The following is a 27,387-nucleotide window of genomic DNA, read 5'->3' as shown; positions in this document are numbered from 1 at the left end:
AATACATTATTATTCTAACTGGTCCTATCCCTTAACAACTAGTCTTCGTTTGTTTACTGTTAAAACTATTGATATACTTGTCTGTGCACGATATCGACAGTCATTGTTTCATCAGTATTGCACAAATGTCTAAAAGTAAGAATTATAAATAGACATCATTATAGTGATGTAGGCCATATATCGGTAGTGTTGATAAAGTACCTTCACAAATATAGCACAGGCTTCATTCATATGCCCGGATCTTTAAATTTTACAATACACATGCATGGGCAAAGAGAACAAAGCCTGATATGAAACAAAATCAACAATTATTTGAATACATAACATTAAAACGAAAGTATTCGCTTAGAAGATACTTTCTTATTTTTTTATTTAAAATTCTATTTCAAAATACACAAGTACATAGTTGGTGGAGTATATGGGCAAGCCTCTTTAGTAAGATGACAGTACTTGTTAGTGTCAAGACATTGTGTGCTTCCTTCGTTAGGGTATTCCCAAATCAAACAAAATGGGCGTTGACGTCGGAAGCCTTGGCATTTAAATATAATTACTTATAGACATTACTATAAGCTAATACCATACCTGAACAATTTGTGCAGGGAGCTTCAGGCAAGGAGTTGACGCTACGGATGAGAAGAAATATGGAAGGATATATGCTTATTTTAGCTATGTTATTTATTCAATTGGCAGGTAAGTCTTTAATTAATTAATTAATGAGTTAATTATCTCACCCCATCCCCCCAAAAAAGACACAAATAACAACAACAAAACAAAAAATTATAGAAAATAAATAAAAAGATGAAAATAATGGATAAAAAATCTAAACAGAAAAAATGTCAATGGAATAATATGTTAATAATGATTAAAAAAACCCAATTCCAATGGAAAATGAATCCGACAAAATTACAAAATACTGATGAAAACCGATTAAAAACATATGACTGTGTCATATACCATTTCAATTGCGATAGATTGATTATATTATTTTTATTTGATTTGTTTAGAAACGATGTTGTGTAATCTTGATAATCTTTTTTTTTCTTCAAATACTGTCTATCAATTATTTTTATTGATACTTATTGGGGGTAGTTATACTGAACTCAAAAAAATATATATTATTTTAACAATTATAATCATAGTAACAATGTGAGGATTTTTGTAATTCAACCGCAAATGTATATAAAATCATACGATTATTAGAAAAATGCATAAGCTAAAGCCTGAATGGTGTATTCTGTATACTTTGAACGGAGATGAGTGAATCGGTCAACGCATGATTAGAGTTTTAAATTGCGTTATAGCATCATAGTAATTACGGATGAGAAATACGTGCATTGCGAGTGCAATCAAGTTGATAAAATTTCATTGCGTGTTAAAAATGACATGTCTTTAAAAAATACCTAATGCCTATTTCACAGATTATTTGTCATAACTCTAAATAATATACAATGTAAATACTTTCTGGTTTAATAATTATATTTTTTAGTTTAACGTCCTTTCAACATCTAGGATCAGTGCCTGGCCCCCCCCCCCCCCCCCCAATGGGATTCGAGCTCGCAACCTAGAGCTAGATGGCTTGCGTTCAACTCGGCCACCGTTGTCCTATATATATAGTCCTATATATATATTAACTATGTTATAATATTGACACAAGTTTAGAAATCTTACTTTAGTTCTTTGAAAAAAATGTTTAAAGGGATATGTAGTTGGTCATTCTTGGAACGCGATGATGATATATCATATAAATGACGATGTATTTAATATTTGTTGAAATATTTCTAATAATCAAATAGCTGTAACGCAAATTATCTTATCAAAATTCTAAGAAACTGTGGCTAACCTCTAGAGTATCAGTTCAATATGATATACTGCTCAATATTGTGGGAAAATTATTTTTCTCAACCAGTCTCGTCTCGGTATACTAAAACTGATTAAGTTCAAAAATGAGTTAGAGTGAACAACATAAAATGATTTTAGTGGAGAGTGTGCATTTGTGTAAACAAAATGGCCATGACATATACTCGAGCACATTATTGAAACAGTTTAATTCCCTGACTTGTTAATGCAGGTCCATTTATCTTCCAATCTTACAAGGCTTGCGTAAATTCAAGTTCCCGACAAGTATAAATATAATACCAAAGGAACCTTCTGTAGAACACATTCTACTTTTTAAAAGACTATGATCGGAGTGGGTACTTCCATCATAGTGACCCCCCCTCCTAGTCACGTTTTAGACACATATGAGGAGATTGTTTATATTTAGCGTATTAACACCGTTCAAATGTTGAGTACACCAGATGGTTGATGATATTTCCTATTAACGGCCTCCCATGTATGCGGTGTGTAACGTGTTTTGGAAGACTGTCGTATTCGTACTGTGACTTCCTGCATAGTAGAACTCTTGTCCTTTTGAACACAACCAGATGCATCTGCTACACCAAATCTATAATCTATGTACGATTAACCCTGCCGTAGCGACCACCTCTGTATATATATCGACCCCGACTGTCGCTAACCATGTAGACGGCCTTTATTTAACTTATGACCGCTATTGTTATTTTTTCATTAGGTCCCAACGTGTTTGATATGAGATACTTCATGTCTGCAAATACGATTGTTTTATTCGCCTTTCTTTACGCACATATACAACCAAGCCTTTGTATATTTCCATTTATTTTCGTTTCCGCTGTCAGTCGTATTCAAGCTAACCGATATTTCATAATAATATATATAATTCATTTTTCACCTTAAAATTGAAATATGTCCTTTTAGTGGTGTAGATTTTCTCTCGTAGTATTATACTATTTTTTCCGATTGATTTGGCACTCATCTGTATTTGAGATTCAAGCACTTTTCATGAAATCCATTACTGGAAACGAACAACTTTTTAGCGGTGAATAATTTTGAGGTTCATAATCATTTAAGTTTCATTTTACGTGTAATTGAAAATAATTTTGCAGTAGCCTATCTTATAGCCCGTGAAATATGTGACAATTAGAGCTCTCGAAAATAAACCAATCAACAGTAAATGCTATGGTACTCACAGAGGAAAAATATACTAGCCTGAGAATTTTTTCAGATAACACTGAATGTGGTATATGATCTAGTGGTATCATGGTAGTATTGATGAACGCATTCCAGCCAGTTATCTTAAATTAATATTAAAGATTATTTGATATTTGACATATAGATTTATTATAGTTTAATAGACTTGGTGGTTCCTTGAATTCAGTCTCAGTGTTTTATAAGCTTTAATTTTACAACTTATCGCGACCCATTACTTTACCTCTACCAATGGCATTTTGCATTTAATATTTAGCCTACACGCTTAATTGGTAGTCAGACGATAACTAAATCCATGTAGTGGGCGGATTTTCATCAATGCGATATTCCCAAATATCAGAAATTGTTCTGTTACATACAGCTGGATGTTTCTATACATGACCCAAGTCATATGATAAACTATTCGGTCGCCATAATGAGTTTAGGACGGATAAAACTTGATACATTGGACATGAAGATAACACACTTCACTTATTCTTAGTGTGAAAGAATTGTCTGGATTTTCATTATATTCTATTCTCAGGTTGTCAGCATGACAAGAATAAAAACTTCGCTGGGGCATGTCTGAAAATCAATCATTCATCTTTTCATTTAGCCATAGTTTATGTCAATATTTGTCATTAGAAGGGGGAGAGTACCAAATCAATTGCCATAATTTAAATCAATTAAATTCACTTTATAAATATCCATTATGCATCAAGCATAAATGCGCATATACACATGTACATGTATTTTACAATGAGAAGGAAAACAATTTCCCCTATTATAAACTTCTAAAAAGTACACAAATTTGTTTAAAAAAATTTGAGTTTGAAAATAGACATTTCATAAAAATACATGACACTTGTATACGTGTAGAAACTATTTCTGTCTTTATCGTAAACATAACCAACTCAGCTACTTAAATGTCATTTACGATATCTTAGATACGAATTCTAAAACCAAAAATAAACGTTTTGATTTAGAAAAATACTCCATCGAGAAAAGGAGTGTCTGTACACTTCAACATTATTCATATGGTTTGTATATTTAGTAACACAGCGCATTTTGTTTTCACAACCACCACCATTTTAAATGCGATGACATCGTTATGTTTTTATGGGAAAACCAGAAACATGTGTATGCAAGAACTGAAAGTGTTTGCCTTACCTCCAAACGAGGCAGTGTACAATCTATATGTTTTAGGAACTGATTCAGATAGCCTCCTTTGAAATTCAAACAATTTTGAAATTATTTGAGATTAAATCACTTTCCATGAAATTCCATTACTGCAAACCAACAACGTTTTAGCGATGAATCATTTTGAGGTGTATAATCATTTAAGTTTCAGTATACGTGTAATTGAAGATAGTATCGCCCGTGAAATATGTGATAATTAAAGTTCTTGAAAATAAACTAATTTACACTAAATCATATGGAACCCACACAGGAAAAAAATATACAAGCCCAAGGTTTTTTCAGATCACTTACCGGGTTTTATTGGAAAGCTATTTCATATTATCGTTCAGTCTATCCATAGATATGAATTCATCAAAACACCTGTACAAAGCATCAATATTTAGTTAATACTTGGCTCGAGAAGAAACACATGTCAATGCAATCTCAGAACTTGAGAAAAATATAAAGTTATAAAGAAAATTGTTACTAAATTGTATAGTTGCATTGAGTAACGCGTTGTAAGCACTGAAAATACAAATTATATCATAATCGATGTAAAAGATTTCAACACGACTCCCTTCCTTAAATATGTTTGACCTACTTCTCTATAGATGTAAAGAAGCATTCATCTACGTTTGCCCAATGGAACACCACTAAGTCAAAAGGGGTCAGCCTCACTATCAAATAAATTATTTCCTATTCACTGAGAAGACCACGCACAGTCAAAACAGGAAAGCAACATCAGCAACAATATCAAAAGAAAAGTTAAATGAAAAGTAGTTTTATAAATAGTTTTGATTCTTTTACACTTGGTAAGAACATGAAAGAACATATCACCACACAAAGTAATGAAGTTGGCGGTATATCATCACAAAAGCCGATGACATGAGTGGTGACGTGGGCGGTATATCATCACACAAACTGATGACGTGTGCGGTATATCATCACACAAGTCGGTAACATGGACGGTATATCATCACGCAGGTCTATGACATGGCGGTATATCATCTCAAAAAGTGATGACGTGGGCGGTAAAACATCACACAAAGTGATGACGATGGCGGTATACCATCACACAAAGTCACGACGTGGGCGGTATATCATCACACCAGTCGATGACATTGGCGGTATATCATCAGACAAAATGATGACGTGGGCGTTATCACATCACACAAAGTGATGACCTGGACGGTATAACATCACACAAGTCGATGACATTGGTGATAACATAGATATTTCCTCCATTCACATTTTAAATTTCCCTCGGGTTCATCAAACGGTCCTCATGACAATTCGATCCCTGATCCCGTCATTTAACTCTGTTCTAGCATGTCACTTCAGCATGTATACAGTTATGTGCATGTTCTCACTAAATGTTTGTTAGTCACTCGATTACAGGTAAACCCTAAACTCCATGTAGTGGGAGGTTTTTCATTCATGCGACTTTCACAAATATCAGAAATTGTTCTGTTACATGTAGCTGGATGTTTCCTAACATAATCCAGACCATATGATACACTATTCGGTCGTTTAGGACAGATATAACTTTGACAATACATGATACATTGTACATGTAAATAACACACTTCACTTAACGTGAATAAATTGTCTGTGTATATTTCATTATAGTCCGTTCTCAGATTGTCAGCATGACAAGAATAAACACTTCTCTGTGACATGTCTGAAAATCAATCATTCATCTCTTCATTAAGCCATAATGTATGTCAATATCTGTCAATAGAAGGGGGAGATTAACGGGAATACCAAATCAGTTGCCACAATTTAAAGATAATTAAACTCATTTCATAAATATCCATTATGCATACAGCATAAATACGCATATACACATGTACATGTATTTTACAATGAGAAGGAAGACAATTTTCCCTATTACAATATTCTGAAAAAGTATACAGATATGTTTTAAACAATAAAATAAAATAAAAAAAGACATATTATAAAAATACATGACATTTGTATGCGTGTTGAAATTATATCTGCCTTTATCGTAAACAGAAGCGACTCAGCTACTTAAATGTCATTGACTATATCTTAGATACGAATGCTAAAAAGGAGATATTCCATCGAGAATGGGAGTGTCTGTACAAAGCTATTGGGTTCATAGTTGAAGTATCTGAACACTTCAACCTGCTCCATATTGTATGAATATTTGATTACACAGCCCATTTTCTTTTCACAACCACCACCATATTAAATACAGTGTCATCGTTAAGATTTTTGGGAAAACCAGAAACATGTGTTAGCAAGAAATGAAAGTATTTGCCTTACATTTGTATCTGCAAACGATGTAGCACATAATATATATGCTTTAAGAGCTGATTCAAGGATAGTCTCGTCTGAAATTCAAACCATTTTTAAACTTTTTGAAATTCAATCACTTTCCATGATATTCGATTACCGCGAACCAACAACTTTTTACCGGTGACTAATTTTGTATTTCATTATCATTTAAATTTCAGTATACGTGTGATTGAAAATAATTTTGCAGTTACTTATCTTATTGTCAGTGAAATATGTGAAAATTAGAGCTCCTGAAAATAAACTGATTCACAGTAAATAATATGACATCCACAGAGGAAAAGTTTACAGCCCGAGGATTTTTTTTTCAGATTTCTTATCATGTTTAGTTGGATAGTCATTTAATAATATTGTTCAGTCTTTCCATATATTTGATAAACATGAATTATTCAACATACCTGTACAAGGCATCAATTTATATGTTTGACGTGTTTCGATAAAATTACATGTCAATGCCATTTCAAAGCTTAAAAAAATTAATAAAAATTGAAAATTGTAATTTAAATTGTATATTTCCATTGAGTAATGCGTGTTCATCACAAAGAATGAAAATAGCATAATTGATGTGAAAGATTTCAAAACGACTTTGTTGTATCAAATATTATCATAATACTCAGGTCTATAGGAGTGATGATTTATCCCGAGAGAGAGGAGATAATTATGGAAGTAGTGTTCCTACCTTAAGTATGTTTGACCTACTTCTGTATAGATGTAAAGACGCATTCATCTATATTGGCCCAGTGGAACGCCACTAAGTCAGAAGTGGTAGGCCTATACTCTTTAGGATATTATTGAACGTTTATCATGACTTTAACTGCCTTGTTTTTCCAGATTATGTTTTTGTTTATTAAGTCGTAGTTTAATTAGATAAATTATATTAGAATGTCTGACGAAGACTTTCCGTAGGAAAATCCATATGGGCGATCATAACGATTTCAAACATTCTTGGATTAATGCACAGAATAGCATTATCGAATTGTAGATGACACTTATGGTATATATTATCTAATGATATCATATTCATATTGATGAACGCTTTCCGGTTATCTTAAATTAGTATTAAGAAGTTTTTATTATTTGACATATAAATTTATTACAGTTTTACTAATAGACTTCCTGGTTTGTTAAATTCAGTTTCAGTATCTTTATTAACTTAAATTTTACAACTTGTCGCGACAATGTCGACATTTCCTCCTTTCACATCTTATATCTCCCTCGAGCTCATCAAACGGTCCTCAGGACAACTCGATCCCTGATCCCGTCATTTAACTCTGTTCTAGCATGTCACTTACTTCAGCATGTATACAGTTATGTGCGTGTTCACACTAAATGTTTGTTAGTCACTCGATAACAGGTAAACCCTAAAATCCATGTAGTGGGAGGATTTTCATTCATGCGACTATAACAAATATCAGAAATTGTTCTGTTACACGTAGCTGGATGTTTCCTAACATAATCCAGATCATATGATAAACTATTCGGTCGTCATAATGAGTTTAGGAGAGAACTGTTACAACACATGATACATTGTACATGTAGATAACACACTTCACTTATTCTTAACGTGAATGAATAGTCTGGGTAAATTTCACTTTATTCCGTTCTAAGGTTTTCAGCATGACAAGAATAAAAAACCTCGTTGGAGCATGTCTGAAAATTAATCATTCATCTTTCCATTCAGTCATTATTGTGTCGATATTTATCATTATAAGGGGAAAGTTTGGGTTAACGGGAAAACCAAATAAATTGCAATAATTATAAAAATAATTAAATTCACTTCATAAGTATCACTTCATTATAGTATCCATAATGCATCCAGCATAAATGTGCATCTTTACATGTATTTTACAATGAGAAGGAAGACAATTTCCTCTATTATAATATTCTAAAGACGTACACGGATTTGTTTTAAAACAAAAATATATGAAATGGTGATTTTTATAAAATCAACAGGTACGAAAAACATTGTTTTTGTCATAAAAAGTCAGATTGGCGATTTATTCAGTAAAGCTCCGTTTGTATTGTAATGTTATTGATGGAGAAACCATATAATAGATAAGTATAGTTCTAATTACTTCTTCTGGGGCGCAGCATGACATGTGGTTAGGGCGACTTCTTGCAATTATGTCTTATTTGGAATATTAACTGAAAGTAAAAAAATATCAAAATGTAAATACCATGATTTTATAACGAGACACTGTTCAATAATTGTATGTATCAATGGACTTGTTGAAGACTCAATAGATCAGTGCTAATAAATAGTACTTGTTCAGCTTGCAAACATAATACGTAATTTAAGTATGAAAATAGACAGATGATAAAAGTACATGACATTTGTATACGTGTAGAAATTATTTCTGTCTTAAAACATTTAAATGTCATTGACGATATCTTAGATACGAATGCTAAAACCAAAAATAAACGTATTGATGTAGAAAGATATTCCATCGAGAATGGGAGTGTCTGTACAAAGCTATTGGGTTCAGAGTTGAAGTATCTGAACACTTCAACCTGCTTTATATGGTCTGTATATTTGATTACACAGCACATTTCCCTTTCACGGCCACCACCATACTAAATGTAATGGCATAGTTGTGATTTTTGGGAAAACCAGAAACATGTGTATGCAAGAAATAAAAGTGTTTGCCTTACCTCCAAACGAGGCAGTGTACAATTTATATGTTTTAAGAACTGATTCAAGGATAGTTTCGTATTATTTTGGAAGTGCAGGGTATAAAGTTGCACTTATCTGCCCTCCGCGTTTTTGATATATTGCTTCCTGTTTTAGCCAATTGAACAAGAAATGAATTGGGTTTTTACGCGACCCGAGTTAGAGCTGGTTTCCCCTAGTCAAATACCTGCATAGAAACTTTAAGAATTAGTAAATAAATTTGATGAACTTATTATATTTATTAAAAATTGATAAAAGGATACTCATACTTCTATCTTTTAATCACGAAATTGCCATTTCCACCAGATTTACTGTTCCATATAAAGAATTCTGTATTTTGATATTTTTAATATACTTAAACGGATTGGATTGTTCTTTCCTATAAATACTAGATGAGAGGTCATCATGCCGACCTTTAGTTGTGGAGTGTGCTGTTCGGTTTATTTGCCGGCATGCTCCAGTGGGGTAACACTATAAGAAGGACAAGTGCTGGTATAACGAGATACAATACGGCAGTCATAGATAATCATATCTGTAAGGCAATCGACTCGCCAACCAACCTTCGATGACAATAGCTGTCAATAGGATGGTTGACCTGATAATCCAAAGCAAACAAATTATGGATTTATTTTATAATAGTTTGCAGTAAAAAGCGCACTCAAATCACACTGCAATAAAAAGTCTAATGTTCAAATGCATAACGTTGCACTTAAATGATGCATAAAGATTATTTTTGATTTACCCATGTCGCGGAGGACTACGTAAAATTAACTACTACACCACCGGATGATTCAACAACCTATCGTTTCATTGATACCAAAATATCAAAAGAGTACACCTTCAAAATGTCAGTATTGGAGTGGAAAATTCAAACTATGCCAGTATATCATGGAGTATGTTTTACAGTGATATGTATCTGTACACTTAACTCACCCTTCAATTACACCTCGGCTTAGTTGACATGGCACTCGCATTTGAATTACGTGATGCGTAGCCTAGCACAAAACATCATATTTACATGTTTACCTTCGTTGTTAGTCGTGATATCACACGTTCGAGTGGAGACAAAAGCGGTGATTATTGAATCCCTAACGATAAAGGTGGTGTGTTCTTTTCATATCGATCGACTCATGAACACTTTTTATGAAACATATTCAAAAAAGTTTTGCCATAAACGAAATCCACTTAAAGCATGTAACTGCGTCACTACAGACTTAATTTGGTACAAAACAATTCCTCTAAACACATAATGCCTGTTAATAATATGTATATTATGACAGGATTGGCTCAATTTGCTTCTGTTGTGTTTAAGCAAATACAATCTTTATAAACTCCGTAACTATAAGAGATGGCCGTATTTATGTAAATATGATACCTTTCACTGTCTGAAATATTATTTCAATTTTATTTCGACATCTTATAACCGTTTCAAATTTAGGATTATCCCTTGACTTTGGAAGACACTTACAGAACCGTTAAGCTGTGACTATGAATGTGTATGTTTAATGAGCAAATACTTCCGGGATGTTTTTCCTTTCTGATATATTTTTCAAACCAATTTACTTTATTGTCAACAACACAACGTTAGTGATAGAATTCTTTTTGACGCGTTTCAATTCTAATCATAATTAATTTTGATTAATTTCATATAAATTTGATGAGAAAACGTGTTGCATGATAAACTGACATGGCGACTTTTTGAATAAATAGTTGAAGTTCGTATTTACAAATAAATTGATTTCTCGTCCACACGACTTATATGTGGGTATTCAAATGTTCCCCAAAAAGCGCTATCTATAATACGCGGCGCTTTCATATGAACCATTTTAGATTTATACATATACTCAATCTTGTTTAATTTTTACTAGATAATTTAATATTCATGATAAGACTAAATCTGACCGTAGGAACTTTTTTGCTTGGTAATTGTGGTGGTTTCAATAGCACTATGAAGTGTGCTCATTTTCTACTATCACAAGTGGACGAAAAACAAATACCATGAACGCGCCTTAGTTACACACACAACGCAATCTTATTAAAATTTGACTTGTATTTCAATTCCACTATGATGCTCTACTATACGTTCCAATACACGATCTAACAGCTCCCCGTTCGGGGTCACCTCAGTATGACCCCTGTTGTTAGCCAATCAGCGTCTCGCCTACGAAATCGTCGGTGTGGTTGATTGTGTGTGATTTATAAACTGCACACAGTATGTCCCGAGAAGTTCCGATTCTAGATCAGGGGCGTTGTCAGATCTTGTATTGGAGCGTAACGTAAAATATCGTAATGAATGTTCATGTTATTTTATTAAAAGCTGAATATTTATTATATTATCATATTCAAACATTTTATAACGATATTTCATCATTAATGGAGCGAGGGATCCCGTTCCAGGGAAACTATTTACGATAAATCATATATGGTATTTTTTTTTTGTAAACTAAGATTTCAATAGAACTTTTCATTAAACCTTTAATCAAGTAGGCAAACTTGGGGTTGGGTCAACAGAAGTTGTTTACATAAAAAACATTTGAAAATCAAAACACATATGTAGAGACGACCGGAGGTCAAGAAATGTCAAGAGCGCTCCACTTACTTTCACTGGGATAGTACCGTTCTGATTTCATTTAATCTAATGTAGTTGGAGCCTGACAGCAAACATGTTTTGTTCAGAATTACTTTCTTCTTTTCATTACCATTGATGAGATTTGCATTGGTGTACAATATTACTTCAATGCCCAGTTATTTAAAAGTGATAAGGTTTGTCACGGTGTGACACTTTCAAACTCAATAATTTATTGTAATACACATATACTCAAGGTTTTTTTTATGAACTTCATTTTTCATGTCTTACTTAGATATAATCATAGGCTTGCATATGATATTAATGATATGAAAAAAAATCACTTATCATCGTTTGACCAACTGGAACATCCACTTGTAATTATGTTTGTATTTCATATATTTATCATTTTTATTACATTTTGGTGACGTTTATACATGTACTTCCTCCATCTGACTATATCAACTGAAAACGACCTTTCATCACTACATGCATAAATATGTTACTTTAATGTACATTGTTTTGGTTAAATACACCAAATGTACGAAGAGACTTTTGCAAGCTCGATAATCTAGTATGTCCTCTGGAAGTTACCATCAATAATTTTAGATACAGTAATACACATGATGGTATGTTGCCATATCATCTAATAAACGCAGGAACAATGGAGATTTATATCTTAATCAGAATATATAACTTAAATACCTTTTACAGTGTCAGGATCACTGTCTCTTGTGTCTTTCAGAAGTGTTCGTATAAAATGTGTCCTTGAGACATTTTTTGTTTTTTAGACATTAATATTATTTTGGAACATTTAATACAACTAAATACCTGTGCGTACATGTACAACGGAACATTTTGTTTTATTGAATAGTTTTGTTTCTTACGTGTGGGTAGGATCTGAACATTGAGGTAGAAAACCCCGTAACAGGCTGACAGAATGTCCAGAATTTGACGTCATAATCAACATATTATTTCTTATGAAATAACAGATTAAAATAATATTAGGTAAGGAAACTGTGAAATATTTAAAATTATTTTAAGGTAATGTAGCATATTGCAACAAAATAAGTTTTTTGTTTCGCCTACGGTTATATGAAATATTTAATCAAAAGGAAAGGTATGCAGTCATTGCAGGTAAAGATTAAGTTATTATACATGTAACCTGTATTGTTGAGGAAAAGTGAATGCATTAAGGAAAGGTCATTATATGTAGATTATCAAATAAACATTAGAATTTAATCCATACAAAAGTTGGTAAGCATAAATATAGTAGTCTTTATTTTTGCATTCACTTCATGTGCTAAAATTAAATGAACTATGTGTACCGTACATTTTCTTCATCGTACTATTTCTTTTTCTATTCCTCTTATTTTACAGGGAATACAAATATGATTTCAAGACAATATTCATACTTATATCACATTTTTATTTCTAAAGTTTCAATAACATTGTTAAAATATTGTTTTATTCACGAGGTATAAGATTACGTACGGAGTATTTTAAACTAAACTTTTGAAAACCGTAGACGTGAATAACGGGATAAACCAAATGATGTCAATCAAACATAAGTTAACCTTTTAAATGATATGTAAGTCATACAGAACAACAAATATTAGCATTAAGTCGATTTTAGATAATAGAGTAAATGAACAAAACAGGATCATGACAAACTGAAGCCAACTTAAAGCAAATCAAATACGCTTTATAAACACAATTAAATAAACAAAGCGCCATTAAAATGGTGTTAAAGTGTTGGAATAGATAAGACAAGCTTATTGGGTGGTATAGACAGTTGTTTAATACTTTGTAACATATCATTATGAATTGCGTTAAGTACAATTACCCTTCGTCTGCTTCTAGCTTGCTAGTGTAATCTAAGTAGACTTGTATTTCGCATTGTACTCGTGAAATATTCGATTAAGAGACGTTATTTCTTTGCTTAAGCTCCATTATATTAAAGTTATGAACTTATACACTATGTATTCAATGGGAAATCGATGCAGACTTACTTCCAAAAGTAAAAGTTTATATTTATTTTAGAAATGATCTGCGTCATTCCAGTTGAACTGTTGATTATCGAAAATGTGTAGTTGGATTGGTCCATATTCTGTTCTGGAAAAATGGGTAATGACAACGCTTAGCTCCAAATATAGCACGCATTCCATTTGTACTAGGCCTAATACGAGTGATACATACTTAGGCAAGAGAGGCTAATTAATGTTTAAAAACGGTCTATCTAACGGAACGATAACGTGATGATTTGATACTGGCGAGATGATGATTCCAAATGACAATTATCATTATAGTCAAAAATAAACACAAAAAGAAAAACGGTCCGTGTCGTTTTTTTATTATTTAAAATTCCACGACTTCGCTCAACACATAGCTTATATGTGTCGTTAGAAAGTTTAAAAATAAATAATTAGTTCAAATTTAACCCCCATCCTCCAGTTACTTTTTGTCCGCCTTATTGACTTGGAAACTGATTTATCAAAATGACAGGTTTCGCACGTGGCTTAATTCATATATCACATTTGTACCTGACGGTTAGTTTCTAGATAGTAAACATAATTACATTATTGTCAAAGATTTTCACGCTAAACGTATTAAAGTAAATCAAGCGTTTGGAAGGTACTATTTCCACATACGGTAGTGATTATGTCGATATCTCGATTCGTCCTCCACTCACACACAACCTGATTCAGGCGATGTAATGGAAGGCTACAGGTAGAATAAAACGAAATTAAAAACGAGTGTGAATGCGAATCTCTATTCAGTTATTCCGCACAGACAGTGAATCGAAACACGAAACGATAACCTTTAAAAAGATAGGTCTTAATTCTTAATCAGTAAACCGTATCTGTCGTTTGTATGTCAGAAAACTTCTTAAGTATTGATTCATTTTATCTTTGGAAGAGCATCGACTGCTTTAAATTTCCCTCGTTTTCGAGTAGTCTTTTTATTTATATACGGTTTTCTGAACTTAAATGATTATCCTTTAAAATCTTGAGCGCCTACTGATAACTGTCCGATATAATTATAAATTCATACGCAAACACAATTATGTCTTTCAATAACCACGGTCTATATTTGTCCACATCTGCAGTGTGTTAAACATTATTATACTAAATAGATACTTTCCATTTCTAACTTAACATATTCCTATCAAACGTATTACATTGAAGCTTAATGAACTGTTAGTAATACTTTAGTATGAGTAAGAGAATATCTGGGTCTCTTGACCGACGTTTGTTATATCAGCCAATATAATATTAATTTTCTATTCAATGAAATCATGTTCATTGGTGTTTATGAAATCAAAACTAGACCTCAGAAGAATAACGAGCGAATGTGAACAAACATCTCTTTGAAATTTGAGAACTTTGATAGCACAATCGATGTAGTAATTATATATGATATCCACATTCTTTGATACAAGTATTGTCACACTCATTGCACTTTTTGTGCCTTCTTAATCTTTTAGGCGAGTACAAATCGTGATATTAAGTCGTATAATCTATTAAATTTTTATTAGATCTCATAATCAAATAAGATTATAATGTCATTTATCTTGATATCAAACATCTATATGTTAGCCTGGTGTATTAAATGATGCCTAATTGCATTAATTAGCGTTAATAATCATGTTTTCAAACGTATTTGTTATCATCAACACCAAAGAATCGCACACTATCTGAAAGTATAAAATAACGGCTTGGCCTTCCTGATATATATCACTAGTAATATACATTACATTTGCGGTCAGCAGATACTATTCTTACGCCAGTAATACACATTACGTACGCCATATTAATCTTTGATTTTTGAAAAACTGATTCTATCTAATTCTTTATTTCCTATTTATCAATGTTTCAAGGTCACTGACCTCGACATATACAAACCACGTTTTATTATTCCTTAAATGAGAATAGAAAATACCATTTTGGTTACGTCGATTGGGTGTGTATGTGTCATTTTGTATCTATCCTTACCAAAGTAAGGGGTTGTCCATTTCAACGAGACAAATAATAAGCCTAAGACCTCTAGGTGACGCAATCTAAACATTCTGTGATTTTTAAAACAATAAAGACAGAGAAAAAAAAAGAAAAAGAGAGAAAAAAGGAAAACACAATCACTAGCAACATTGAACGTTTTATTGTTTCCCAAATAACAAACAATTGAGAAAAAAATATTTAAAAAAAAAAGATGGAGAAATGTCAAATACTATGAAGCCTTTGTTTGCATGTTTATTTGTTTGCTTGATTGATTAAATTAACGACCTATTAACAGCCAAGGTGATGTAAGGATGGCCTCCCAAGTATGGGTTGTTTCAGGTGAATGAAGTGTGTGGTGAGTGATTTATGTGGACTGAAGCATGCCGCCAAGGACTCCAAGCAACACACCACACCCGGTCACATTGTACTACTGACAACGGGCGAAACAATCGTTACACTCCCGTAATGCTGAGCGCTACGCAGGAGTAGAAACAACCACTTTTGTCAAGGGAAACGTTAGGAAGAGGGAAAAATAATATTCTAAATTTAGTCGCCTTTTGCGGTCAGCAGATACTATTCTTACGCCTTAACTACACCATAAGCAAACTAACAAACATAACTGTAACAAATGATTTAAAAAAAAGGAAATGTAAAAAGTAAATCAAACGTATATACATAAATAAGAATACAAACAACGAATTAACAAAACAAAGAAAATAAAAGGCACAACAACGTTCATGTCACTTCAATGATCGCTGCATAGATATTTAAATCATAAAAATATTTTATGGATAATTAGTATAATTTAGCCACTCAAACTCGGGGGAAAAAAACGCTGAGATATACTCAAAAGTTGTACACTGTCTATGACAAGGTATGATCATTTTGCCAGACTTTTATACTGAACAGTAAAGTTAGTGTTAAATTTACCGGTAAACGGTTTGTAAATGGAAGTGAGTGTGTTAAAAATACCGCTATTGAATAGAGGAATTGTTATATGTTTATGTACGGTACAATGTAAATGTAAAATGATCCGGAGATATCTGACTGTCAACAGACTAGTCTGCTTTCTTTTCTATAAAATGTCAAATAAACTGATCAATAGAATGGCAACATGATATTACTTAGTCTGACATTTATTGATTTCACGCAAACATTCCAAGAGGGTTTAATTTATAGATCTAATATCATCATTAGTTGATTTATAGATGTACATTAGTAAGGCTATTTTAAGCAAAAAGTGTTAAAATTTCACGACAGTAAACGAACCTTTATCAATCCGTGAACTTAAAAAAATAATGTTGCAGAACTATTCAGAATCTCTTTGATACAGGATTTTAATTTTCATTTTATCCTGTGTGAGATGAACTGCTGGTTTAATGCCCAATATTATCATCAGATGTTTTCATTGGTATACTGACCTATTATTGGTGGTCATAACTTGTCATAATTCTCGTTTGGCTTCATCCGAATCTTATTTTTGAGGTGATGTTGTCGGATCCGCCTTCGGTTGAATACTTTATCTCTACCTTGAAATGAAAGCAAGAAAACACTTTCCCCACCGCCTTTTGATTTAGTACGAAATTGATAAGCTAGTCTAGTTTTAGTTATGAAGAGTAAACCGTTTAACAATAGTTTATTTGATTTATATCTAAATACTTACTGAAATGCCTTATAAAAAGGCCAAATATTTAAAAAAGTCTAGTCTAAAAAAACCTGATGGTGTTAACTGTTCTTGTTTGGTATTTATTTTTGTTCCCTTGGCAATAGTCCTCAATTTGATGTTGGTCCAATCATATCAGAATTACACTCGTGTGAATTAAGTATTTACCACTAATATACATAGTTCTGCAGAAGAGTTACATACTGTAGTTTCAGATATAGTATATGTTCCTGTAGAATATAAAATTGTAAGGAAAACAATGTTTCGTTAGAAGACTTACCGGTACCTGTGGGAGAAAGCTTTGATAGGAAAACATACCTTCTACAAAACTCTATTATGTTTGTATTTTTAACATAAAGTAGATTTAAATCAATAAAATGGTTCAACTTTGATCATTAAATTCTTTTTCCGAAAAAAATAATTAAATTACATGATAGAACTTTGACTTGAGTAGAAAATAACTTGCTACATAATTCTGTTATTCTGTCAGCAGCTCCAACCTTCGTGAAATTATTGTCTTTCAAACAACACCTGCCAGGATAGCGTGTCGGTCTGTACAATGTGTCCAATAACACGTATGTCTCTCTGTTATCATAGCAATACGTAAATAATATCTTAAGTAATAGGTTTACATATTACTTTTTGTTCTGTTAATGTTCTTAAAGAGTGTAGAGTGTTGATCTTGTGTCTACTTAACAAACAACCTATCTGGACTAGTGTTCACTGTAGGGTGGCAGTACACATTTCCTTTAAAACACCACATTGTGGTTTTTGAATAGTCAGCCTAACACCCTTTTACCACATACAAACGAATCGCACCATGTGCTACATTATAGATAAGTTAGGCAAGCATGTTTTATGTCATTATGGCTAACAAGAAATCAAGCATCTTGAACAGTCATCTATTTTTATTTTTAATTTGCTAGGGAAAATGCATTTGCAGAAATAAAGAAAACTTTGAATAACGGTCTAGCATGCAAAAAAAATGTAACTGCTAATATACAAAGTAACTGTTTTCGGTCTTGAGTTTTTGCCTCTCTGAGATTCTAAGATCTGTTATCAAGTACCCAAAAGTATTCACACTTAATGATAGGCATAACTGGAGTGGCACAACTAGTTTATTCTTTTCCCGGATAATATGTCCATATTGAGTGCACTGTTCTTAGTAATTGGCAGTATGTTTAAGAGCGAATATAGCAAAAAGTAGAATAGTAGACACCATTCGAACGTACCACAATTTTCCATAACACAAGTTGCCCATGCGATACATCGTTTACAAGGAAACTCATCCTTAAATGTCCTTAGTTGTCGATACTCGATAGAATGTCAAGTGTAATTAAGCAAATAACTAATGTTAACTACTGCCGTCTTTGCATCGCTGGAAACCAAAGAAATCAAACTTTAAATAATTCAACCCTTTTTCATTTTTCTTTTCATATATCAATGAAAACATCTAAATGGTACGTGACGTCATTGTAAAATTACAAAAAAATCAACTTAAGTTGCATTCACAAAAAAAATGTAAATGAAAAAAATGCATGACATAATCGTGATGGAAAGTGACGATAAGGAACAGAAATATGGTAACGAAGGTATAAGCATTTATGTCCTTCATTGTAAAAAGGTCATGATTAGGCAATTATAATAAGTGAGCATCAGCGAGAACAACGAAGACAGGGGCTATATTTTGAAGTACAGAGAAAGTTGGACCTATACTTTATAAATATTAGAGAGAATGGAAAGTAGATATTCATCTAAAATCATAAATTATCGCTGTATACAATGTTAAATATACAAAAAGATGGACAAGGTCATTTCTTGTTCCCCTTCTAATTTACACTATTGTACTTGGCTAAGCATGGTACATTTTCATGTTGATGCGGCCTTGACCTACACACAAACAAATGTTGGCCTACCTTTTAACCGATCGTGCGTAGGTATCAGGATCCGTGCTATAAAAAGTTAGCGTATACTATTAGAAATATTTGTCAATGTAAACGATAGGGTAGGTCATATTTTATTTATTTAATTCCATTGATCTACAAACGATGGGGGGTTGAGACCTATTTATGTAAATATGGATCACGGTAACCAATTGTTGTTGAAGAATACAAATTTGTGCTTAGTCTGATTTTTTTAAATTCTATAATCACATTCATGGAGAATGTAATGCTTAACAGAATGAATAAAGTATAAACTTTTAAAGTTTATACTCAATTAATGTTGAAATTTCATAAACAAATATATTATGAGTGCCGACTGTCGGAACATCTTAATCACATAGTTACCGTACCTGTGCTACGAAAATACACTGTATTGATCTATATACAATCCTCACACTATAAATAACCGATAACGGAGGAGGCGCGTGTAGTTTATTCCTCCTAGTAGAGATTTTTTTTTCATTTGATGAAGAATATGTTAAGTTACCGTTAACCTTATGGTGAGGTCACTCCTCTTATACAATACATTTTGTGCTCTCTAAATTAAAAAAAAAATAATGTGCTTCTTTACTTTTATTATTATATGACATAGTCAATTAGCTAAGCTTGTTCCTAATCTTACTTTGACATCGCGAGATTGCCGTTTTTGATACATTATGAATTTTGATTTTGTAACTTACGAGTGTGAGTATAAATTCCAAATTCATTAACCCCGAGTTGTGTGATATGTTTCTACCACAATTGAATCATCTCCAAGAAGGTGATATTAAGATAAAAAATTAAATGATGGCCTGAGAGTGGAATAACACTGCGTATTGTGTTAGATTGACGGAGCGAAAATATACCTATTTTGTTCCCCCGATTGTGTTAACTTTCAATTGTTTTAGTCATATTTATCATACACATTGGATTCTAATTTCTAAAAAATTGCAACTACAACTGTCCAGGTCAATATTTACTACAAGAAATGAAATCATAATACCTTCCAAGAATTACAACATGAAGGTCCTAATTCTATATATCATGTTTTGTAGAGTTTGGTACAACTGCACAAAGCATAGACTCCACACCTGACTACACTAATACAGCTCTGCCAGCATCAACCCAGGATGCAGGAGGAACGACTATTACTCCTATAGTTCAATCATCAACAGCTCCATCAACGCTCAACATCACCGCCAACACCTCCCCTTTCCCTGACGGCTCGACGCCTACGGGAGGAATTACCGAAGGATTCCAATCTGGCACTAATCCAACTGTATCAGATAACCCATTAACGGGATCCACAGACTGGCCCATGCCTATGAGTGGATCGACAGACACTAAGTTTACAGACTGGCCAATGCCTACAGGTGGATCTACAGACGCAAAGCCTACTGAGTGGCCAATGCCAACAGACAAATCGACAGACGCCAAGCCTACAGATTGGCGTATGCCTACGGTTGCATCGACAGACGCCAAGCCTACTGACTGGCCAATGCTTACAGGCGGATCGACAGACGCCAAACCTTCTGACTGGCTAATGCCTACAGGCGGATCGACAGACGCCAAGCCTACAGGTTGGCCAATGCCTACAGGTGGATCGACAGACGCCAAACCTACTGACTGGCCAATGCCTACAGACGGATCGACAGACGCCAAACCAACAAGTTGGTCAATGCCTACAGGTGGATCGACAGACGCCAAACCAACAAGTTGGTCAATGCCTACAGGTGGATCGACAGACGCCAAGCCTACAAGTTGGTCAATGTCTTCAGGGGGATCGACAGACGCCAAGCCTACTGACTGGCCTATGCCTAAAGGTGGATCGACAGACGCCAAGCATACAGGCGGATCAACAGACAATAAGCCTACTGACTGGCCGATGCCAACAGGCGGATCGACAGACGTCAAGCCTACAAGTTGGTCAATGCCTACTGGTGGATCAACAGACGCCAAGCCTACTGACTGGCCTATGCCTAAAGGTGGATCGACAGACGCCAAGCCTACAGATTGGTCAATGCCTACAGGTGAATCAACAGACGCCAAGCCTACAGGTTGGCCAATGCCTACAGGTGGATCGACAGACGCCAAGCCTACAAGTTGGTCAATGTCTTCTGGAGGATCGACAGACCCCAAGCCTACAAGTTGGCAAATGCCTACAGGCGGATCAACAGACAATAAGCCTACTGACTGGCCGATGCCAACAGGCGGATCGACAGACGTCCAGCCTACAAGTTGGTCAATGCCTACTGGTGAATCAACAGACGCAAAGCCTACTGACTGGCCTATGCCTAAAGGTGGATCGACAGACGCCAAGCCTACAGATTGGTCAATGCCTACAGGTGAATCAACAGACGCCAAGCCTACAGGTTGGCCAATGCCTACAGATGGATCGACAGACGCCAAGCCTACAATTTGGTCAATGTCTTCAGGGGGATCGACAGACAGTAAGCCTACTGACTGGCCGATGCCAACAGGCGGATCGACAGACGTCAAGCCTACAAGTTGGTCAATGCCTACTGGTGGATCAACAGACGCAAAGCCTACTGACTGGCCTATGCCTAAAGGAGGATCGACAGACGCAAAGCCTACAGATTGGTCAATGCCTACAGGTGAATCAACAGACGACAAGCCTACAGGTTGGCCAATGCCTACAGGTGGATCGACAGACGCCAAGCCTACAAGTTGGTCAATGTCTTCAGGGGGATCGACAGACAGTAAGCCTACTGACTGGCCGATGCCAACAGGCGGATCGACAGACGTCAAGCCGACAAGTTGGTCAATGCCTACAGGCGGATCGACAGACACCAAGCCTACAGGTTGGTCAATGCCTACAGGTGAATCACCATCGGCGGATCAAGGTGACTGGCCAATGCCTACAGGCGGATCAACAGATGTCAAACCTACAAGTTGGTCAATGCCTACAGGTGGATCGACAGACAATAAGCCTACTGACTGGCCGATGCCAACAGGCGGATCGACAGACGTCAAGCCTACAAGTTGGTCAATGCCTACTGGTGGATCAACAGACGCAAAGCCTACTGACTGGCCTATGCCTAAAGGTGGATCGACAGACGCCAAGCCTACAGATTGGTCAATGCCTACAGGTGAATCAACAGACGCCAAGCCTACAGGTTGGCCAATGCCTACAGATGGATCGACAGACGCCAAGCCTACAAGTTGGTCAATGTCTTCAGGGGGATCGACAGACAGTAAGCCTACTGACTGGCCGATGCCAACAGTCGGATCGACAGACGTCAAGCCTACAAGTTGGTCAATGCCTACAGGCGGATCGACAGACACCAAGCCTACAGGTTGGTCAATGCCTACAGGTGAATCACCATCGGCGGATCCAGGTGACTGGCCAATGCCTACAGGCGGATCAACAGATGTCAAACCTACAAGTTGGTCAATGCCTACAGGTGGATCGACAGAAGCCAGTCCTACTGACTGGCCTATGTCTACTGGTGGATCAACAGACAACAAGCCTACTGACTGGCCAGTGAGTACAGGCGGATCAACAGACGCCAAGCCTACAGGTTGGTCAATGCCTACAGATGGATTGACATACGCTAAGCCTACTGACTGGCCAATGCCTACAGGCGGATCGACAGATGCAAGACCAACAAGTTGGTCAAAGCCTACTGGTGGATCAACAGACGGTAAGCCTACTGACTGGCATATGCCTACAGGTGGATCGACACACGCTAAGCCTACTGACTGGCCAATGCCTAAAGGTGGATCGACAGACGCTCAACCTAAAAGTTGGCCTACGCCAACAGGCGAACCGACAGACTCCAAGCCTACAGGTTGGTCAATGCCTATAGGTGCATCAACGTCGGCGGATCCAGGTGACTGGCCAATGCCTACAGGTGGATCGACACGCGCTAAGCCTACTGACTGGCCAATACCTACAGGCGGATCAACAGATATCAAACCTACAAGTTGGTCAATGCCTACAGGTGGATCGACAGACGCCAGGCCTACTGACTGGCCTATGCCTACTGGTGGATCAACAGACAACAAGCCTACTGACTGGCCAATGATTACAGGCGGATCAACAGACGCCAATCCTACAGGTTGGTCAATGCCTACAGATGGATTGACATACGCTAGGCCTACTGACTGGCCGATGCCTACAGGTGGATCAACAGACGCTAAGCCTAATGACTGGCCAATGCCTACAGGCGGATCATCATCGGTCGACCCCGGTGATTGGCCAATGCCTACAGGCGGATCGACAGACGCTAAACCTACTGACTGGCATATGCCTACAGGTGGATCGACACACGCTAAGCCTACTGACTGGCCAATGCCTACAGGCGGATCATCATCGGTCGACCCCGGTGATTGGCCAATGCCTACAGGCGGATCGACAGACGCTAAACCTACTGACTGGCATATGCCTACAGGTGGATCGACACACGCTAAGCCTACTGACTGGCCAATGCCTATAAGTGGATCGACAGACGCTCAACCTAAAAGTTGGCCTACGCCAACAGGCGAATCGACAGACTCCAAGCCTACAGGTTGGTCAATGCCTACAGGTGCATCACCATCGGCGGATCCAGGTGACTGGCCAATGCCTACAGGTGGATCGACAGACGCTAAGCCTACTGACTGGCCTATACCTACAGGCGGATCAACAGATGTCAAACCTACAAGTTGGTCAATGCCTACAGGTGGATCGACAAACGGTAAGCCTACTGACTGGCCTATGCCTACTGGTGGATCAACAGACGCCACGCAAACTGACTGGCCAATGCCTACAGGCAGATCGACAGATGCAAAACCAACAAGTTGGTCAATGTCTTCAGGTGGATCGACAAACGCCAAGCCTACTGACTGGCCTATGCCTACAGGTGGATCAACAAACACCAAGCCTACAAGTTGGTCAATGCCAACAGATGGTTCGACAGGCACCAAACCTACTGACTGGCCGATGCCTAAAGGTGGATCGACAGACGCCAAAGCTACTGACTGGCCAATGCCTACAGGTGGATCAACAAACACCAAACCTACTGACTGGCCAAAGAATACAGGTGGATCAACAAACGCCAAGCCAACAGGTTGGTCAATGCCTACAGATGGTTCTACAGACGCTAAGCATACTGACTGGCCTATGCCTACAGGTGGATCGACAGACGCTAAACCTACTGACTGGCCTATGCCTACTGGTGGATCGACGGACGCCAAATCTACTGACTGGCCTATGCCTACAGGTGGATCAACAAACACAAAGCCTACTGACTGGCCAATTAGTACAGGTGGATTAACAGACGCCAAGCCTACAGGTTGGTCAATGCCTACAGACGGATCGACAGACGCTAAGCCTACTGACTGGCCAATGCCTACAGTCAGATCGACAGATGCAAAACCAACAAGTTGGTCAATGCCTACAGGTGGATCGACAAACGGTAAGCTTACTGACTTGCCAATGCCTACAGGTGGATCATCATCAATCGACCCGGGTGATTGGCCAATGCCTACAGGTGGATCAACAGATGTCACGCCTACAGGTTGGTCAATGCCAACAGATGGTTCGACCGACACCAAGCCGACTGACTTGCCGATGCCTACAGGTGGATCGACAGACAGCAAACCTACAAGTTGGTCAATGCCTACAGGTGGATCGACAGACGCCAACCCTACTGACTGGTCAATGCCTACAGGTGGATCGACAGACGCTAAACCTACAAGTTGGCCAATGCCTACAGGTGATTCAAAATTAATACCCACAACAGAATCAAATCCATCTATGCCTCCAGTTTGGTCAACTTCTGCTTTGGAAGATTCATCAACATCTTTACAAAATACAGCACATACGCCGTCGTCATCAGAATCACTCATTGTTTCTGGTATATCTCCTTCTTCGACACCTGTGACATATCCTTTATCATCGGATGCATCACATTCATCACAACATACATCTGATTCTCAACCATCTACTACCGTCCAATCATTGCCACCAACATCTGACTCATCAGAATCATCAACTCCGCTATCACCAACTGGAGGGTCGACAACACACTCAGTGGGAACGACAGTATCGCCAGCTACAACAGCACAATCGTCACAAACGAATTCTATACCCAAATCTTCAAGTTCATCTGTTACAACAACGTCAGCATCATTAGCCACAGTACCAACGTCATCACCCACAGTACCAGCGTCATCAGAGACAGTACCAACGTCATCAGAGAGTGTATCAACGTCATCACCCACAGTACCAATATCATCACCCACAATACCAACGTCATCGGTAATACCAACAACTAAACCACAAGCAGCCTCGACAACACCAACCACAGTCACGCAAGCGACGTCTGCAGTATCAACCGGTTATTCCACAGCCTCACCTTCATCGCAAACAGCAACAACAACATCAGTGACAAGCTTTTCAACACAGTCAACTGCAGCACAGTCAACTGCAACACAGCCAACAACAACACAGTCAACTACATCACAGCCAGCTGCAACACAGTCAACTACATCACAGCCAACTGCAACACAGCCAACTGCAACACAGCCAACTACAGCACAACCAACTGCAACACAGTCAACATCAACACAGTCAAATACAGCACAACCTTCGTCTACAATAACTACTATAACGCAGCCAACTACTACTATAACACAACCTTCTACTACAACACCTTCTGCAGCACAACATTCTACTACAACAACTTCTACAGCACAACCTTCTACTACAACTTCTACAGCACAACCTTCTACTACAACAACTTCTACAGCACAACCTACTACTACAACTTCTACATCACAACCTTCTACTACAACTTCTACAGCACAACCTTCTACTACAACAACTTCTACAGCACAACCTTCTACTACAACAACTTCTACAGCACAACCTTCTACTACAACAACTTCTACAGCACAACCTTCTACTACAACAACTTCTACAGCACAACCTTCTACTACAACAACTTCTACATCACAACCTTCTACTACAACAACTTCTACAGCACAACCTTCTACTACAACAACTTCTACAGCACAACCTTCTACTACAACAACTTCTACAGCACAACCTTCTACTACAACAACTTCTACAGCACAAACTTCTACTACAACTTCTACATCACAACCTTCTACAACAACTTCTACAGCACAACCTTCTACTGCAACAACTTCTACATCACAACCTACCACTACAACAACTTCTACAGCACAACCTTCTACAACAACTTCTACAGCACAACCTACCACTACTACAACAACTTCTACAGCACAACCTACCACTACAACAACTTCTACATCACAACACAACCTACACTACACACAACTTCTACAGCACAAACTTCTACTACTACAACAACTTCTACAGCACAACCTACTACTACTACAACTTCTACAGCACAACCTTCTACTACAACTTCTACAGCACAACCTTCTACTACAACAACTTCTACATCACAACCTTCTACTACAACTTCTACATCACAACCTACTACTACTACAACTACTACTACAGCTGCCCCACAAGCATTGTCTGATGTTGCAGAAAGTCTCGAATCTGGCACCATTCGTAATTTGTATAATTTGCTCAATATGTTATTATTGTGTATTTGTTGCATGACAATATACAACATGCAAATTATGCTTTAAAATTATGGTTATATTGCTCATACGTCATGTGTGCTGTTATGTGGAGTCACGTGCAATTTGTAAGAAATACTATATTTGTAAAGTTGATATACTAAAATCTCGATAATAAGCCTGATTCGAAAAAAGACCGCTCTTGAAAGTAAGCCTTAGATTTATTACAGTCAACTGTATCTTGAAAATATACCAGTTTTGAAAATAAGCCGGACTTGAAAGTAAGCCTCGGATTACTTCGAAGGAAATTATCTAAAACATCTAGAACCTTTTTTGTTCTGTTTTTTTTATATGAATAAATACATGCATATGTATAAATGAATGCATATTTGTATTAATCATCATAAATAATTCATATGTATTTTAATATAATTGTTTTGTTTTAGTTTGAATATTCAATTTAA

At 36.5% G+C, this 27,387-nt stretch overlaps 1 protein-coding gene across 1 annotated transcript; it reads left to right on the top strand.

The window, feature by feature from the left end:
* Positions 1-331: 331 nt before the first annotated feature.
* On the top strand, positions 332-27,387 carry LOC138317190 (mucin-22-like). The gene is made up of 3 exons (XM_069258742.1): positions 332-690; positions 20,416-26,912; positions 27,370-27,387. The coding sequence occupies exons 1-3, from the start codon at positions 630-632 to the stop codon at positions 27,385-27,387; spliced, it is 6,576 nt and encodes a 2,191-aa protein (XP_069114843.1). The 5' UTR covers positions 332-629.

The sequence above is a fragment of the Argopecten irradians genome, chromosome 3 (assembly GCF_041381155.1).
Source record: "Argopecten irradians isolate NY chromosome 3, Ai_NY, whole genome shotgun sequence".
Taxonomy (NCBI): Eukaryota; Metazoa; Mollusca; class Bivalvia; order Pectinida; family Pectinidae; genus Argopecten; species Argopecten irradians.
This window is presented reverse-complemented; position numbering and strand designations above follow the sequence as displayed.